The sequence below is a fragment of the Chionomys nivalis genome, chromosome 15, assembly GCF_950005125.1.
Source record: "Chionomys nivalis chromosome 15, mChiNiv1.1, whole genome shotgun sequence".
NCBI lineage: Eukaryota > Metazoa > Chordata > Mammalia > Rodentia > Cricetidae > Chionomys > Chionomys nivalis.
Genome location: NC_080100.1, coordinates 41074553 through 41087455, shown reverse-complemented (window position 1 = coordinate 41087455; position 12903 = coordinate 41074553). Strand labels below are relative to the sequence as shown.

Sequence of the window (12903 nt, the reverse complement as noted above, 5' to 3'; positions counted from 1 at the left end):
CTACTTTCCAGGGTGACTATCATCTGGAAAACAAAGCTTTAAAAAGAAGAAGAAGAAGAAGTTCACTGTTTTTCTCAACAATCACAATCACGCTGTGATGAGGCACTATGCTACATGCCAGCAACCCTAGCACTCCGGAGGCTCAGGCACAAGTTAAAAGCCAGTCCGTACGACATACTGTAATTCCAGCCAACACAACAGAGCAGGGCCCTCGATAGAAACTTTGAAACAATTAAAAATCACACTGACCTGGGAAAAGATGAAAGAAATCTCTAAAAACTCTTTCCCACTAGAATAAATATGAAGTTTTTTTTTCAAAAGTCTCCCGATTTTAAAAACCACTGGCAGTTACTCACCCAGAGAACCTAACATTATTATAATTAGACTAATAACAAACACAATTTTTGCTATATTTGAGCCCATTCTTGTTCCTAATTTCTTAAATAAACTAACTCTTTTCCTTCTTAAGTTTATGCAGGCAGTCAAGAAATCACAGGCCAGGACTAGAGGAACGGCTCAGCAGGTAGTTCAGAGCACTTGCTGCTCTTCCAGAGAACCTGGGTTCAGTTACCAGCACCCACATGGTGGTTCAGTCATCCACAACTCCATCCCCAGGGATCCAATGCTCTCTTCTGACCTCTACTGTCAGAAAGCAGAGCATGGTGAACATATAACAGACAGGCATAAAAACAATAAATCTAATAAAAATTTAAAATAAGAAATTATGTACCCATTTTTTATTAAAATGTCTTTTTCCTTTTTAATATCTTTGGCTCTTCCTTCTGCTCACTTTCTGACTGTCCGCCATGCATGGCTTTGTGCTATAGAGTTGTTTTTGTGGACAGTAACTACATAATATATAGTAAGCTCCAGTGTGGGAGATTGGTCCCTCAAAAGTTTTATATTGAAGTCTTAATCCCTGGTGCAGCTATATTTGTGGCTCTGACAAGGAAGCAAAGGTTTTAAATGTGAAAAAGTAAGATGACGTCATAAGGGTTGAGCTCTCATTCTAACCCAATAAGGCTTGTGTCCTTATAAAAAAAGATCAAGACACTGGACCTGGATTCTTCTTCCCCATACCTCTTCAAGGTAGGAAAAGGGACTGTCAGACACTGTGACTTGAACTTCCTAGCCTCCACAACAGAAAGAAAGAAATTCTCGTTTACCCCCAGAGACTGGTGTGGTGGCCCAAGCAGACTACTGAAAATTCCATACAACATTTAAATCAAATTATTTTAATCTAAAATAGCACATGCAAGGTTCTAAAATTTGGCTGCTGAGATCAGACACAGCAAAACATCAGGAAACATGCCATATGGACTTCTTTCTGAACACTACCTCCCCCTCCCCACCCCACCCCCCTCTCTCTCCCTCCCTCCCTCCCTCTGCAATTTTTAGTTCTACCTTAATTTAATCTAGGACAAAAATTTGCCATAAAATAAATCAGAAAAATGCTTGGTAGGTAATATTTGTTCTTATTGCTGAGTAACTCTAACGCCAATGATTTTGTATACTATATGAGCTGTTTTCTTGAGGAACACTTCACTTTTGGAGAAACATTCCAAGCTGACCTAGAATACAGTAAATTGATCCGACCTTAAATGGGGCTCCATAGATGGACTCTCCCCCGGTTCCGGTGCCTGTGGGATCTCCACCTTGGACTATGAAACCAGGTACAACTCTGTGAAAAATGGTGTTGTCATAGTAGGCTGAAAAACAATTAACACATTAATTTCTAAAAATCGCATGACTCTGTTGTCATAGTTACTATACAAACAAAGCCACAGATTTAATTTCCAGAATGCTAAGTACACTTTTAGACCAAAGTCCTTCCTCACTTCTTCTTATAAAACATTCAATCTTCAAATTTCTATATGTCTCTACAGAAACAATGGTGCTTTAGTTTTTGTTTTCTCTCTAGAATTTCCTCACAGTCTGGATTACTGTGAAAAACATAAGTTTAATACACATCAATGGGTCTCAACTGGGAAGAGAGGGAAGCAACAATTCTGTATCCCAGGAGACATTTATCGACATTTTAAAATATTTTGGGTTATCACCACTGGGGAGTCCTACTGGAATACAAGACGGCAAGAATATGGATAAGCATTCTAAAACTCAAAAGCTTGTTTCCATTCCAAATGCCCATCGTGCTGAAGCTGAGAAGCCTTGATAAAGAAGAATAGCTCATTTCTTGCCTCTTCCTCTTCTCCTAATAGAAAATTAACATACCAATACACAAAAATATACAAACTACAGACACTAGAGTTACTAACCGATCATAGTTCTGGCACTGTCCTCAAAAAAACTGTTCAATAAATGAAACAAATAGCATTATGTGTTTTAGCTCAATTGAATAGTCATTTATTTTGTTAACTGATTTTAGGAAAATCAATATAGAATTAATAGAATTTAAATATATTACTATATTATAAATATATTTACAGACATAAATATGCAGCAGAGATGAAATATGGTCTCCCATAGACTTTATTCTCTGGAACTAGAATCATTAAAAAGGAAAAAAAGTTCACTTAGATAAGACAGAAGCCAGCACCCATTGAGTTACAGGGTATCCCCTATGAAAACTGAAAATCAGTATCCTTTTGCTTTGTTTCTTTTCCTTCTTTGTAACAGCTTCATATCATGTTTTAGACTGGCAACTTTCAAAACTTATTTTTATTTAGATGTTTCTCCTAACTATACAGCAAAGACCTTAAAGTTCAAGGTTAAATAGTAATTACAGATCTTTGAGTTCTGCAGAATATGACCATCTTTCAATAGGAAAGCTTTTTTCATCAAGGGCCACATGGGGGACTGAGCTCGCCCCCTCCCTCCCTCCCTCCCTCCCACCCTCCCTCCCACCCTCCCTCCCTCCCTCTCTTCCAGGCTTTCATTCATTTTTGTTGAATTCTGTGAACTACACATTGTTATTGTTGTTTGAAAGGTGCATTACAAGACTCAAAAACATCCTAACTTCTTTGAATCATACATTCAAAGGATTAAATGAAGTTCTCTGGATTAGTTTACTCATTTAAGAAATGTGTGTGCTTGTGTGTGTGTGTGTGCATGTGTGTGTGTGTATGTGTGATTTGCCTGCATGTATGTCTACATACTACATTCATGCATTGTGACCCTAAAGGCCAAAGAGGGCACTGGATCTCCTGGAAGTGGAGTAACAGACAGTTGTGAGTTGCCATGTAGGTGCTTGGAATTGAACTCAGGGCTTCTTTCAGGAAGAGCAGCCAGTGTTCTTGACTGCTGAGCCACCTCTCTTGCCAAGAGTATCTTTTTAAAATTAGTCTTCTCAGGTTTTTGGTTAACCTTCCCAACAATAATCCCATTAAATTCTTGCCTGTTTCATTAAGAAAACTCATCTGATTATTTCTATGATTTTTCCATCTTTTACTTATATCTCCTGGTCTTCTTATAAATAAATGGGAGAATAGTTCTTTTTTGATGCAAGTGAGCTTTGGCAGCACCCGGCTGAACCTCATGTTTATTTCAATGCCGTATTCTATCCAGATCCTTTCTGTTTCTTCATTCACCTGGTCCTGGGTTGCAATTTACCATTCATTCTTTCTAGTGTTTTTGTAATTTCACTCTCCTGTAAAATTTGAGCTTTTGACTTCTTTAAACTTATTACCAGAAGTCAGGCTTCTCTGTCTCTCTTGTTTCTTAGCTTTGTTGACAGTTATCCGAGGCCTTTCTAACTAAACTACCTGTCTGATTTGATTTCCTTACTGCCTGCCATAGCAATTATTAATAATGATCTTTGCAGACATATTTCCTTTGTCTCATCTGTGGGACTGGATTCTTTTATTATTATTTCTTTAATATTCTCCCTGTGGTGTTATATTTATCTAATTTCTATTTGGAGAGCTTTGTCTATATTAGACAACAGGATACTGTGGATTCCTAAATACCTTTTTTCTCTCCAAAAATATTTTTTTCTGACACCATGAATAACACTGTGTCTTAAAACCAGGTATAACTGGAAAACACTGACTTGCCACCACTGGAGGTATTTTAAATCATATATAATGCATTCTAGAAGCCAACTAGAAACTATAAAGACTGCGTGGGATGTATAGCTGCATACACAAACATCCATGAACAAAAAATACTCAAGGGAATATAAAATTTTGCCAAGTTTATTACAAAGAAAAATGATCATGTTATGACTCCAATTGATAACAAATCGGTGAAGGCCAGGTTGTAAGCTTGGTGGAAAAACAGACTGCGAACAAAACAATAAAACACAGTTATGCTTAAACGCAAACAGGGTGAGAAAGACCGAGAGAGGGAGAGAGAACTAGAAGAAATCTAGTACAAGGATGCGCAGAAGAGGAAATTCAGAGTGACTGGCTGAAGGCATATGATTAGTGGAACGGGAAATGATGGAGAGCTAGGAAGCCAAGTCCCTAAAATTTCAGATATCATGTGCACAGAGAGAAGACAGAGAAACGAGAGGGAGCACCAGATAGGAGGCAATCCCAGTCATGGAGACGAAAGTGCAGGCCATCTGGGGAAGAAGTTGAAATTTGGTTTAGTGGTAGCTAACAGAAGTTTCCAGTAGAGAAGGACCATTACGCCATCAGATCAATTAGACACAAGCAGGAAGAAATGGATGGAGTTCTGAACCTAACAGTCATTTGTACAGAGATAAAACAAGAGTGGAAAAAATAGCACAGAATGAGAGGCAAGCTCACGGCACATTCGTATTTAACGAATGAAAGATGGAGTGAGTGGCAGTTAGCAGAGGAGATCAGTATCAGGCATGATTTGTGTCTGTTAAAAGTATAACAATTTACAGTTTACCTGGAAGAAAGCTGAACTATCCCCGCAGTCTGTTTCCTTATACACTGCTCAACATCATGTGGCCAACATCAGACCTCAATGTGAAAAACACATTGTAGTTTATTCTTTTCGCTTTTTAAAAAGACCTCATCCAGCCAGGGTTTTATTTACTTAGAGAGTCTCACTGTGTTGCCCAGGCTAGTCTGAAACTAGAAATGTTTCCGAATCAATCTCCCAAGTGCTGGAATTACATGAGCAGGCCAGAATGTCCAACACACTGCCATTATCTGTAAACTAAGGCAGGTTTCTCCTCAAAATGTTAATGAAGGCAATACTGACCTTCCAAACAAAGCTGAACGAAATTTCTGCATGCCTTTGGAGCTTCTTTTGACCACAACTCTATGTCAATATCTCCAGCCGTAGTTTTCAATAAAACCTATAAAAAGAACGTGATATCATATTAAGTATTTGTTTTGCTTGATAATTGGCTAGGCGACTTGCAACACTAACTAATGAGTTTTCAATTTTAGAAGAAATCTTACAAACTCTGCTTGGGTTTTGTTGTCATACTGAACAAACTTCAAACACTCAATACAGCCCAATCATCATTAGATGATTCAATACACCGTTTTCAAAATAAAAATCTGAAGAAAAAAGCACTTACTTTTTCTAATCACAGAAGACAAGCTTCACTCATTTAAAAACAAAGAGTGCAGAATTATAACTGTTTCTTGTTGCTTTATTTCCAATAAAATTGGTTAGCAAATTATAAAATCAAGAAGTTAATGAACCCATTGAATTATGACAGTCTTAGACAATTTTACAATCATTCATTTGAAATTATTCTTGAACTCTACTTTTATATTAAAACCATGCCAGTTCTAGTTTGGCAATAAATATTCTGCCTATGCATGTGTGCAAATGAACATACATGTATTGCACACAGAAGCCAGAGGTCAACATTGAGTGCCTTTCTCAACAGCTCCTTACCTTAACTTTTTGATACAGCTCTTCTGCTGACCCTGGAGCTCGCCACTCAACGAGACTGGCTTGGGAGCAAGTTGAGAGATCACCTGTCTCTGCTACCTCCCTGATCCTGGTCCGAGGTTTCAGAAACAGGCCACGATGCCCAACTTTTCTCAAGGATATTGGGAATCCAGACTCACTTCATGTTTATCCATCAAGTACTTTATCAACTGAGCTATCTCTCCAGTTCCTTCATGGTTGTTTTTTGTTTGTTTTATCAGCCAAAGTCTTATAGCTTTGTAGCCCAGACTCACCGCAAACACACCTTGAACTCCTTGAACTTCCTGCCTCTATCTCCCAAAGTACTTGCATGAGGGGTATGTGTCACCAGGCAGTGCTGGAGATGCAAGTCAGTGCCTTGTGCATGCTAGGCAAGTACTCTACCACCTTAGCTAGAGTCCTAGCCCAAAAGAATATTCTTAATCACACTTTGATTGTGACTCACTAAAACGGTTATGTCTTAAAATTCAGCATCTCTATAATAGGTAGTATAAATAATCATCTCCTTTTTATTGGTTCATGGCAGCAGTTTCTCTTTGGTGGAACTAGTTACTTCATAACAAACAAAATCTCTGCTAAGCCTGGAGGATCAAACAGCTTATTCAACAACTAGCTCAATAACTACAAATAACCAAAATGAATGTTAGTACCTAAGTGACCAGCATGGCACAGCTGGAGTCTAATTTCTCCAGTATCAATTTTTCTTTTCCACCCCGACTGTAGAGGAAGTTATTCGTATCAATAACTTGTGGTCACCACACAGAACGTTTCTTGCAAAGAAACACCACAAGATAACTGGAACTAAACTGATCCTCACGAGGAGTCTGTCCCCGTGATGTAAGTCACACTGTCCTCATTTCCTAAAGCTCCTTGGCCTTGTCACAAGCACAGTTCAGGAGAGCCCTGGCTTTTAAGGATGCCCTAGGGGTTGTAAACTGAATGAGAATGCTTTTCAACAGTGAAGTAAGAAGAACATCTCACTGCCTTACCCTGTTCCCCCAACCTAGCACAATCTGTGACCACTTTGTTTCAGAAGCCTGGGAAATGCTATCATGAATTACAAACACCGATGAATGCATTGCATCTTTTGGGCAACACACAGCTCTTCTACAACTACCCTTCACGGCCTATGAAAATGAAAGAAGTGAAATATCTACACTATGTTAGATGTTTATGGGTTCTTTAACCCATAAAGCCAGGCATGGCGGCATGTGCCTTTAGTACCCAGGAGGCAGACGCAGGCAGATCTCTATGAGTTAGTTCTAGGCCAGCCTCTATATAGCAAGCCCTAGGTCAGTCAAGGCGACAAAATGAGATCCTGTCTCAATTTTTTTCTTTTATTACATTTTTTATTCTCTCTCTCTCTCTCTCTCTCTCTCTCTCTCTCTCTCTCTCTCTCTCTGTGTGTGTGTGTGTATGTGTGTGATACAAACTGAAGTTGGATTACCCCCTCTTTCTCAAAATGAACCTGAAATGACATTAAGCACTCTCTCCCAACTTTCCATTAGTCCTGATGAACATCACGTCCTGATCTACTTCATTACAACTTGTATCTCTGAAATGAAGCACTATTGTTAGGGGGAACCTAGACTTCTTTTCTTATCCACCTTTTAAAGAATTCTGTGATGTTTCAAAGACCATATTTAAAAATAGTTCCGATTTTATTTTATAAAAAACAGCAAAAAATAATATTTATTGAGATAATCTACTTATCAATAATTTTACCCTGTTAAAGAGTTCACTAGCTTTTGGTATATTCAGAGTTTGGAAGCCACTGCCACTATTTCTAAAACATTTCATTACCCTAGAATGCGATGAAACCTTGACCCATTTTCAGTCCCTCTCTATTCCCCCCACCCTCATCCTTTGGCAACCATTAATTTTTGTTATGTCTGTATGGACATTGCCAAATGAACATTTCATATAAATGGAACCATACAAAATGGGCTTTTTCATGTCTGATTTCTCTCACCAATTACATTTCTTTGAAATTAAAGACGTCTGTCTTCCTGTTCTCTATATTTGTTCTATAATGTTTTTAAAAGCTCAGTAAGAGCATAAACAATGGCTTTATAATCTTAGGGACAAATATTTCAAGACAGAGCAAATATTTAATCAAGTTCATTTGTAACAAGAAGTTGAAACACGTAATCCCAAAAATCTTCATAAATTCTAATTATCTGACAGACTTCCTATGCTTAAACACTACCATTTTATTATAGTTTGCTTACATTTTTACATTGTATTTATTTTGGTTTTTTTGTTGTTGTTGTTCGTTTGTTTGTTTGATACAGGGTCTCACTGGGACTTTCTTTGTGAACCAGACAGTCTTGAACATACAGAGGTCCACCTGCCTCTACCTTCTGAGTGCTGATAGTAAAAGGATGTACCACCACAAACCAGCAAGTTTTTACATTTTTTGTTTGTTTGTTTGTTTTCAAGACAGGGATTCTTTGTGTAGTCCTTAACTTGCTTTGTAGACCAGGGTGGCCCTGCACTCAGAGATCAGCCTGCTTCTGCCTCCCAAGTGCTGGATTAAAGGTGTGCTACACCATGTAGCGAGAATCCATGGGAGTCTGGGAGAGGTTGAAAAAATTTATTTAGATATATAATAGGGGTGAACACTCACTGATACAGAGCAGGTTAGACACTGCTGCAGTTGCTCTGCCCAAGGGGCAAAAGCATCAATAGCAAGCCACCTGCTTCACTCTTACCATTCAAGTCAGCGTGAGAGCAAGAGAGAGAGTGAACACCTCCCTCTTTCCTTATAAGAAATCACATTCACAGACGAGAGGCCACACCCTCCAATCGGTACCCCAAATCTATTGGTGGAATGAATTCTCACAACACCAGGCTAAATTATTACATTATTATTATCTTTAAAATGAAGTTTTTAAGGCTGATTTAGTTAATCTAGGTACCATAAATCCATGTAACTAATCATTGAAAATTGCAACATACTATTAAAAATCTGACTGACAAGTACCTGGACTTTGTGTATGTGCATGTGTGTTTTTACTGTGGTTTCTTGGAATCAATCTATACACATACATACATAAGTTATACAAACACACACACACACACATATAATTAAACAAAGAGAATACAAATTGATGCATATTTTCTCCTAGTACCCCAGGAATAGTGGTCCAGGCCCAAAATACACCTTCACTAGTTTAGTAACCACCTCTAAGAATAAAGTAACATACATTACCCTTCCCTCAACATGTTGTGTCAAGCTGCTCAACTTCAAAGTTGAGTCTTCCACCTACTAGCTTGGACTTTTGGGACATGATAGTGACCAGTTTCCTTCTATCAAAACAGACATACTAGCCCAATGATTTGTTGTGAGGATGAAATGAGCTATTATACAGATAGCTATTATTATTATCTTATTATTATATATTATTATCTTATTATTATATATTATTATATTAATCAAAAAACACTAGCCATGACTATATTCTTTTTTTTTTCTGCTGAAAACTTATACCTAGGGGGAAAAAGTGTGGTTGAAACACATTGCATATCTTAAAACCTTTCACTGATAAGCTACTAAATTAATAATGGCTTTTTCCTCCTTCAGCCATGATGGCATTCAGAGATGAGTCGGTGTCACACATTAACTTCTTCTTATGTGATACCCTGCTTGCTATTGATTCTGACTCCAACCACGCTCCTTCAGTGCCTAAAGCACCATTAGAGAAGAGGCTCTAAACAAGCTGGAGATTATATCTTATGGTCTCCTTCGGCCTGTTTCTACTCAGAAGAAAACTCATATTCATCATAATTTGTAGCTATATTTTTATTCACACAAAAATATTTACTTATTTATTTATTTATTTATTTATTTTGGTTTTTTCGAGACAGGGTTTCTCTGTGGTTTGGGAGCCTGTCCTGGAACTAGCTCTTGTAGACCAGGCTGGTCTCGAACTCACAGAGATCTGCCTGCCTCTGCCTCCCGAGTGCTGGGATTAAAGGCGTGCACCACCACCGCCCGGCTATTCACACAATTATTTTATCAATACACAGTTGTTGTGGAACAATGGTCTTTTATTCTGTCACTTGTATTATTTTTAATAAAATGCTGATTGGCCAGTAGCCAGGCAGGAAGTATAGGTGGGGTGACAGTGACCAGGAAGGAAGTAGAGGCGTGGCAATGAGAATTCTGGGAAGAGGAAAGACTCAGTCTGCAGCTGTCACCCAGCACAGAGGATGCAAGATGTGACTGCCTCACCAAAAAAGGTACCAAGCCACATGACTAACACAGACAAGAATAATGGGTTAACGTAAGATATAAGAATTAATTAATAAGCTACTAGGCCAACCAGCTTATGATTAATGTAGACCTCTGTGAGTTTATTTGGGACTAAACAGCTGTGCGACCTGGTGGGACAAAAACATCAGTCAACACACAATTCACTCAACTGACTCAACAATAAAATGATGGATTTTCTTCCAGGCCATCTTTAAAACCTAACATAAAACCTTGCATGTGTTTTCCAGGGAAAAAAAATGTTGGGTTGGGGCAATAGTTCAGTGGGTAAATTGCATACAAGCCCAAGGACCTGAGGTCAAATGCCCAGACCTCACAGAAAACCCAGCCGCTCTGTGTCTTTAATCCCAGTGCTCTTATAGTGAGCTGAAGAACAGAGACAAGAGAACCTCAGATGCTCATAGGCTGGCATATGCAGCATCAAACAACAAAGAAAAGAGATGCAGCTTCAAACTAGGTGGAATATGAGGACCATCAGCTAGGCTATACCTGAACCTTCACAAGCGTGATGTGGCATCTGCATGTGCGAAAGTCTGAACGCACACATACATCGCACACATGCTTATACATACACAATTTTAAAAATATTTGTTAAATGAATGATCTCTTGTTTAGAAGTGCTTTTTCTCTAAGATCATGTCAAATCTTTCCCTAAAGTAAACAACCAGTTCCAGGACAGACAAGGACTCATATGACAACCTGTTATATTTCCTTTCTTAAAAAGTCCTTAGAGTGCCGGGCGGTGATGGCGCACGCCTTTAATCCCAGCACTTGGGAGGCAGAGGCAGGCGGATCTCTGTGAGTTCGAGACCAGCCTGGTCTACAGAGCTAGTTCCAGGACAGGCTCCAAAACCACAGAGAAACCCTGTCTCGAAAAAAACAAAAAAAAAAAAAAAAAAAAAAAGTCCTTAGAGTATGAGAGTAGAACAACTAAATGTGCCCGAGACTCACAACAGTTTAACCTCACCCTCCTGTGTGCAGTGCCTCTCAGAAGCTAAAGAACACAGCATCAGCTCCTTTGCTAATCCATTCTCTTTCACAGCATTTGAACTCCATCACCTATGCGCCAAGCATTTTTCTAGATGCTCATATTTTGTCTCTATATTGTTTGTATTCTAAAACAAAAGGAAGATACTATTAAAAACTATACCCTGAGGGCCAGAAAGTGCTGAGACCCAGGGCATCACTGAGATTTGACAGGCTATTTGACAGGCCTCTTTGTTAAGAGTGACATTTGAACAGGAAAAGAGCATATGTGTGCAGCAAATGTTCAGCAATGTGAAGGGCCTGCATAGCAGAATGCTCAGTCTATTTGCTCGCTATCAGTATTTATTAATTGAGATGGACACTATTAAGAAATAAAGCTTGATCACAAAACCTATCAGGGAATCCTTTCCCATTCCAATGTGGTAATAGTCCACATTGTCCTGATGCTTCTGACAATTAGACATGGGGATGCTCTATCGGGAACTCACCAAGGCCAGCTGGCCTGGGTCTGAAAAAGCATGGTATAAAACTGGACTCGCTGAACACAGCGGACAATGAGGGCTGCTGAGAAGTCAAGAACAACGGCACTGGGTTTTGATCCTACTGCACGTACTGGCTTTGTGGAAGCCTAGGCTGTTTAGATGCTCACCTTACTAGACCTGGATGGAGGTGGGAGGTCCTTGGACTTCCCACAGGGCAGGGAACCCTGACTGCTCTTGGGCTGCTGAGGGAGGGGGAGTTGATTGGGAGGCGGTGGCGGGGAGGAGGCAGAAATCTTTAATAAATAAATAAATTTAAAGAAATTATCTCAAAGATATCTCCTCCAAGATGTTTTTTCCTATCATTTCCAGTTTTTCACTCCATCAAACTGCCATGGCAATATAATCTCCTCTTCAAGAACCGCACCTACCAAAGCCAGGTGTGGTGATGCATGTCATGTCATCAGTCACTCAGGAGGCCGAGACAAGTTAGGGACTTAGCAGCCAGGGTTGACTACTACATAATGAGACCTTATGAGGCAGATTTTCCTGAGCTAGCCAAATCCCAAACTAAGTTATTTGTTCTGTCAGGGTGACAATTAGATAACTGTGTACCAACTTTTGTATCACCAGCACCTCGTAGAACGTGTGGTGCCTGGCAGGCATTTAATAAACATGATCCTACAAAACAACAAAATTGAACAATCCCAGCATAAGTCTTTTATAAACAACAGACACTAGAAGGCGCCCACAGACCTGGGTCAAGGAAGTTAAAGGGCCAGAAGACTTGCGAATAGAGAAGCTGCTCAAGGATGCTTTCAAGAATATGCTGAGACGTGTCAACGTAAATAAACGTAGACGCAACACTGTCCAGAATCAGGGTGGACGGATGTCCTTTGGTCTTCCCAACTCTATGATACCCGACACCCGCCCCTCCCTCCCCTCTCTAGATCAGGAAGCTCTCAATTGGGGTGTCCAGGTATGGTGGAGAAGTTCTCACCTTCCCATTCGTGGGCGGCTCCTGGATGTAGATGTTACTCATCTTGGTCAGGGCTCAGGACTCCGCTCCTTAGTGGGGTCGCGAGCGGATGGCGGTGTCCGCCTGTTAGTAGACAATTCTTTAACGTGAGTACTTGGGGGAAACTTTACTCGGTCAGAGTCGGGCAAGACAGCCGTACCAAACACTAGTGAGTCCCCAAACTAGCCCCGCATGGGCGCCGCCATGTTGCTCCCGGACTCGAACACCGCTAACTCCGGAGGGGGAAACTCCGTGTCCTTCGGGTAACTAGAAAAATTATAAAACATCTGCAATTTTAATTTGTGAAGTTATCGGTA

General features: G+C 39.7%; 1 protein-coding gene across 2 annotated transcripts in view; it reads right to left on the bottom strand.

The window, feature by feature from the left end:
- Cwc27 (CWC27 spliceosome associated cyclophilin) overlaps positions 1-12793 on the bottom strand; it is a 178696-nt gene extending 165903 nt beyond the window's left edge. For both annotated transcript variants that reach the window (XM_057789743.1, XM_057789744.1), the window contains exons 1-3: positions 12569-12793; positions 5140-5236; positions 1597-1709 (exon numbers count right to left, since the gene is read on the bottom strand). In XM_057789743.1, the coding sequence (XP_057645726.1) occupies positions 1597-1709; positions 5140-5236; positions 12569-12610 (252 nt within the window). In that variant the 5' untranslated portion in view covers positions 12611-12793. The remainder of the gene's footprint in view (positions 1-1596; positions 1710-5139; positions 5237-12568) is intronic.
- Positions 12794-12903: the final 110 nt, after the last annotated feature.